A 6432-nucleotide genomic window follows, 5' to 3' on the forward strand; every position below is an offset into this window, starting at 1 on the left:
CGAACCTCCTTCATCCGTTTACTGAACAATTCTCTGAGCATTCCGGTGCTAAAATACTGGATCAATTACAATTTGATCAAACAAAGACGAAAATAGCCCAGTTACTGGATTTCTGTACTGTGCTGTTTGATGAACAGAATATAAGAAGTGATGCAATTAATGCGAAGTTGTTAGTAATAGTTAGCGACGGTCGCGGAATATTCTCTGAAGGGGAGACACGCGTCATACAAGCGGTGCGGCGCGCGCGCCAGCAGGGAATATTCTGCGTATACATTATTATTGATAATCCTGATAATAAGGTAAGATAACGTATACTAAATATTACCAAATATAAACAATATTGTTGCCTATAGATCTAAATTTCATTTATCTGAAATCTACGAGATTTTTCAATACTATTCGTTATTTTTCTAAAATCTCACATTTAACGTTTCGTTACATGAAAGATAAGGATGTATGTAGAAGGGTGTATAATTCTATGAGGTAGACGGAGAGATTTTACAAAGTGTTTCTCAGTTATCTATATTAATATAATATAGAGGAAAGATTTGTATTTATGGATTTTTGTATGTATTGAAATTACTCAAAAACTACTAGATTTCATAATTTCAAAAAATCACTATTAAAAAGCTTTGTTATCGCCAAGTAATTAAGGCTATATTTATACCTTTTTTTTTAAATTCACACAAGCGATTTCGCGTGCAAGAGCTAGTAATGAAAAGAACTTGTAATAGCGAGTTTATTTCAAAATTACTAAATGTGCTGTTCCAGGATTCGATAATGGACATCAGACGTCCCGTGATGGACCCTGTCACGAATACTCTGTCAGGGTTCGTATCCTACCTTGACGCGTTCCCCTTCCCTTACTACCTCCTCCTGCGGGACCTGGCGGCGCTCCCCTCCGTGCTCGGGGACGCGCTCCGGCAGTGGTTCGAGTTGGCAGCTAATGTATCCGGTTAAAACTGAATTTAGTTATCTTGGCACGTCGGGTAGTAGAGTGCTCTTGTTCCTGAAGTGCCAAATCAAATATGTTATAGTATAAGTTAAGTAATAAGTTGTTTTTGTTAATTGTTTTGAGTTTTAACTTAAATTTACCTTTTTTTAGTAATCAATAATTGATATTCAAGTTAAATTGCAATGAGTATTATGAATGTATAAGTCCTTTTTATTAAGTGAATTCCAAAAAACCTTTAGTCAACACGCTACATTTCGTATTGTAATTTTGTGTTAATGTAATTAGTTTTCATAATATTCCCTAAAGTGTAGCCAGAATGATTAATGCAAACCGTTTTACTGTAATCAGGATTTGTGGGCCAAAATGTGTAGCTAGGGAAATTTACAATTTATCCAGAAGATAAATGACAAATCATATTTTCATCAAAATATAAGCTTATGTCCGTTCCGGACCCACAGTTGAAATAACTAAAAAAAACAGCTAGAAACGTACTGGCAATTAAATAACTACTTAAAATTGGATTTAATTGTAAACATAAAATTAGGTATAAAATAAACTCATGATCTGTGATTGATAGCACATTTGTCTATGCTTTATAGAATAAATAGCATAATGCAAATAAAAGACAATCTAGATCATGTTTTAAAATGTACATAACAATATCAGTGTTTTATTTCTTAAGTGTCCGTTAGCTTCGAGTTTAAGAGAAAATAAATTACGATTATGTTAAGAATTATATTTTTTGTTTTAATGTAAGTTTTGTTTACATAATAAATTATGTAAAATCTTTTATTGTTTTTGCAATATAAAAATATCATAGATGATACAGGAGTAGAGACATAGTCTTAAGATATGTTTTATTCAATGTCCTATGAAAATAAATCATATTAATCAAACTTAATTTATTTTATAGCTTGGCTTGTTACGTTATCTGATCTTACGTGAAAGTCAAAATGCCTGATGTACCATAGCGAATTTTAATACCACTTACCAAAAAGAGGACCTTAAATGTTCTACTATATAGTACCTTACTCAAAAAAATACCATCTCCAGAAAGAAAATAAAATGTACCTAAAAAGTACCTCAATTTAAATTCCCACAATCGAGTAGTGTCCGAAACTCGCACGAATAGGCCGACCCGCCCGGTGTGACCTCGAAAACACAGAAGACAAGCGTGTGTTTCGTTTGATAACTGTGGTATCGGAGGTCCCTTTCCCATTCCATCCTCTTATAAGAAAGTATTGGATGGGAAAGTGGATTTGACGGTGAAACAGACTCATAGAAAGGGGAAATATTCTCTTTATGTGCGCCTCCTCTTACGTCTATTTAGGTTTTTACGGATTTAGGTGACCGCTTGCTCGCTTGCTAGCTTATTGTTTAAAAAAATTGGTACACCCGTCATTTTGACTAACTATCCTACAGTGGTTTCTCTTACCGACATACTAAGTGAAAAGGGGAATAGGAATAAAAATGAAACAAAACATTTGTTTATAAAAATATTATTGTATATTTGTCAACCGAAAAATGAAACAATATTGTAATATTTCGCTTAACAATACTTTGGATAATTAACAGAAACAGGTCTTAATACAACATGTTAACATTTATCCCTAAGGTTACATAATGATTATAAATAATTTTATACCAACTTCTTGAACGCACTTCAATAACTTCCGCGCAACGCCTTAACTTACCAAGAAATATTGTTCCTAAATTGAATTTTACAATATTTCAACGCACCTCTTAGTAACTAAATTTCTAATATACATATATTTACAGTATTCGTTTATAAATATTTGATACAACACTACTTGGTTTGGATTTTCAACGTCGAGAGCCAATGGACTATGAAAGTTAGTACCACGCTGTAGAATTGACCCAACACTATTTATTGCCATAAACGTCACATTTCTAACTGACAGCTGTCAATGTCATTACACGTATTGGTTTTTTGCGCGCGATTCTGGCGACAAATGTGGCTGAGTTTTTAAGTTATCACTACAGTATCAATTATATAAATTGATTAAAACTAAGTAGATACGTGAATACTTATAAACGAATCTGTAAAATAACAATCCAAATAATTAAAAACTATTGTAAAGTTCATAATAAAATATACTAAATCATAAAAAAATATTAAATATGTTGACATAATGCTTTTCAAATATCTTGGCGGCCCAAGAACTTCGTCAAAGTTAACAGCCGCCAAAATATATGAAAACTATTAAACTAAACAAAAGGTTAAATTATGTTAGAACCGATACTGGATCTAAGGAAAGGTGTGTAAATAAATATGAATTAGATATCGACTTGCTTATGTTTCCACTGACGAAACATTTACAAAAACATTAACCATCTATTGTATTGGATTTAATCCGTCTTTTCCTTTTGTTGTTTTCTTCCTACCGTTTTCTTAAAATACGATGAGAAGGGGAAATAAATACGATGGAGGAAGGGGAGATATATTTCTGTAATTCCCCTACTCTATATTATAACGCATTAATATTTTATCAATTGGTTGGAGATATCTATGGGCTAAATTCGCTATTTTGGCCAAAAAGAACATATAGTTATATAAATTAGGAAACGAGCAAATGGGGTAGGTATTTATATGTTTTTTTTTTTTATTTTTGTAAATGTTTCAGCAGTGGAAACCCACAATTGCAGTATCGTTTGCCCGACGACATATTTGAGCGTGTTTAAAGCTGTCCCGAACAAAACTTTAATATAAGAACTTACGAAAAAAAAACCTTTATCACTGAACTTGTCTATGGTCTGTTCATTCTAGAGAGTTCCCTCTGATTGTTGGCTGGACAGGGTTTTACCATAAATTCACTTAAAAAGAATAGACCATAGAGTTTTGTATTTCTAATGTATATTGAAGACCATATTGGTGATTTATTTTCGAGACCGTTTATAAACTGACTACATTGGACCCTTTTCACTACATTTTGAATAATTATATTGCAATATTCACCTCACTATTAATATTTGTCAAAAAATAAAATCTTCCTTTATATATGTTAGAGCTTATTTTAGAATATAAAGAAAATAAGTTACAAATTCTTCGAAAACAGTTTCCTATCTTGCAACTAAATATTGGTAATTTCAGCAAAATTATTATTTTTATATTTGTGAAAAGCGATTATCTAGTAAAAATATAGTTTACAATTGCATAATAATTGGTCAAGATGCAGTATGATGGTTTTACATAAGGAAATGTATTTAATACATGTATTTATGAACCTTATGAAGTATGTCGTTCATTCGGTCTCGTTCACTTTGTTTCCTTGGACGAATGATTGTTGGTCTCTTCAGTCTTTTCGCCGTCACCGTAGAATTTCGGCTGGAATACAAATTTAGACTTTATTTATATTGTTATATGAAGCATTTTTGTACAATCGAATGATACTTCGATTTAAATACTGTTTACAAAAATAACAAGCGAATTCTAATATTTGTCGCTATAATGGGATTTAACATTAACAAAATCAAGAAGCTATTTATGTAAATTTCATTGAGAAAATCAAATTTAATTGCCTTGAAGATAAAAAAATATGGTAGTAAATATTTATAAACAAATTCCAATAGTGTATAATACAATTGAAATAATTAAGGAAAACAAACGAAAAAGCACATAATTAATAAATAAAACAACACAAATGTTTAGTGAAAATGAAAATATGCTAAAACACTACTAAAAGAGATATGTTTTAACTTTTGTATTAAAAAATATAATACAATGATAAAACTAAACAACAATTTTTAATAACATTGCTATAAACGGGAAAAAAATTCATAAAGTAACAACAAAATTGAAGTAGTGCGTAAAAATGGTAAATTTTCTTACTAAAGTTGTTATTAAAAAAACTAAACACAACTAAAAAAATATCTAAAAACAAAATTACCAATTCAATATTTACAATGGTTATTTAGGTTAATGTACACTAGCATAACCGTGGGTTTACATGCCGAGTCGTACAAAATCATAACATTATCTCTTATATTTGACAAAAAGAGACAACAATATATAGACGTATCAGCAATGGAAACCGACGTTAAAATACGAAAATGAAACAAACAAAACCACACATGAAATGTAAACCAAGCGTGTGTTCATCATGTAACTTACAGGGTCTCAATTCCTACTATACGGTAGTCACTTTATTGGTGAATCCATTTTTGACACCGTTATAACTTGTAAAGCCCTAGAAATAAATAATAACACATTGATGGGACAAACAATTTACACTATTACTCCAGACCTTATACTTTTAAGGACATGGATTTTTTTTATTGCAGCTTGTATGAATGTTTAAACCAAGTTAATGTAATGTGAAATTAACTTTTAATATGTGTTATCAGTTTACAACTTAGTATTGTAGATGAATTAAGTCTTATCGTGAGATAAGTAGAGCTTGATATACAACTTTCAATACTATTTTACTGTACTCAATTCAATAATTTTTTTAAAAATAATGAAAAAGAGATGTGCTTCTTTATCATACATCTGTTAATTTGCCTTATGCTAAGGGTGTTATGACGTTTTTCAGTATCACATGAAACTGATGTTTGATGTGTGACGTGTATCTTGTTTTTGAGACTTTTGACAAGTGTAACGTGAGTAAAGCGCGTGACAAGTGTAACGTGTGTAACGCGTGTGACAAGTATGACGTGTGTAACGCGTGTGACAAGTGTAACGTGTGTGTCAAGTGTAACGTGTGGGACAAGTTTAAAGTGTGTGACAAGTGTAACTTGTGTGAGGTATGTGACAAATGTGTAGTGTGTGTCAGGTATGACAAGTGTGACGTGTGACGCGTGTGTCGTGTTACACGCGTAACATGTGACTGACCTCGTCGTGGCTGTGGTCTGCGGGCCGCTGTCGTCGTCCGCAGAGGAGTCTCCGCCCGACCCTGCCGCATCCAGCGATTTCACTGTTTAAATACATTATTTATTAAGCCAAAGCTGACTGTATTTGTCTATATATTACTAAACCATTTTTTTTAATTCAATTCAACGAAAACAGTTTTACATAATTGTGTTAACACAGCTTGGTGCCATTAAACATACAATGTTTATATTGGCACTGCACAATTCACATTTTAATTAAAAGTTAGTTATAGGTTACAAAATAAATTTTAAATAATTTATTAATTACATTACTTTACAGAATAGTATTATAAAGGTGAATGTTTAGACATATGGATGTTTATTAGTTTGTAGCCTAAGCTACTAAATGGATCCCAATCAAATTTGGCATAGATGTAAAAGGTAGTCGGGAAGAACAAGTAGACTATTTTCTTTTGTTTTTTTTTATACCACGCCGACGGAGTCATGGGCGAAAGGTAGTTTATAATATTACTAAGTGAGAGACCTGTGGGTGTGGTCGCGGGCGGCGGCAGACGCGTGCGGTCGCGCGTGAGGTGGTCGTAGCAGTGCAGGCAGACGCGCAGCGGCTTGTCGCTCTGTCCGCGCAG

At 32.3% G+C, this 6432-nt stretch overlaps 2 protein-coding genes across 2 annotated transcripts in view; one reads left to right on the plus strand and one right to left on the minus strand.

Annotated features, from left to right (window-relative positions):
* LOC106102118 (midasin-like) overlaps positions 1–1851 on the plus strand; it is a 29749-nt gene extending 27898 nt beyond the window's left edge. Inside the window, 2 exon segments of the mRNA XM_013281527.1 lie at positions 7–299; positions 772–1851. Coding sequence (XP_013136981.1) covers positions 7–299; positions 772–960 — 482 coding nt within the window. The 3' untranslated portion in view covers positions 961–1851.
* Positions 1852–3569: 1718 nt separating this feature from the next.
* Positions 3570–6432, minus strand: part of LOC106102119 (pleckstrin homology domain-containing family F member 2) — a 5842-nt gene continuing 2979 nt past the window's right edge. Inside the window, 4 exon segments of the mRNA XM_013281529.1 lie at positions 3570–4301; positions 5808–5830; positions 5833–5889; positions 6330–6432. Of these exon segments, the coding sequence (XP_013136983.1) occupies positions 4233–4301; positions 5808–5830; positions 5833–5889; positions 6330–6432 (252 nt within the window). The 3' untranslated portion in view covers positions 3570–4232.

This window comes from Papilio polytes, unplaced genomic scaffold, assembly GCF_000836215.1.
Source record: "Papilio polytes unplaced genomic scaffold, Ppol_1.0 DF823923.1, whole genome shotgun sequence".
NCBI classification, from domain to species: Eukaryota; Metazoa; Arthropoda; class Insecta; order Lepidoptera; family Papilionidae; genus Papilio; species Papilio polytes.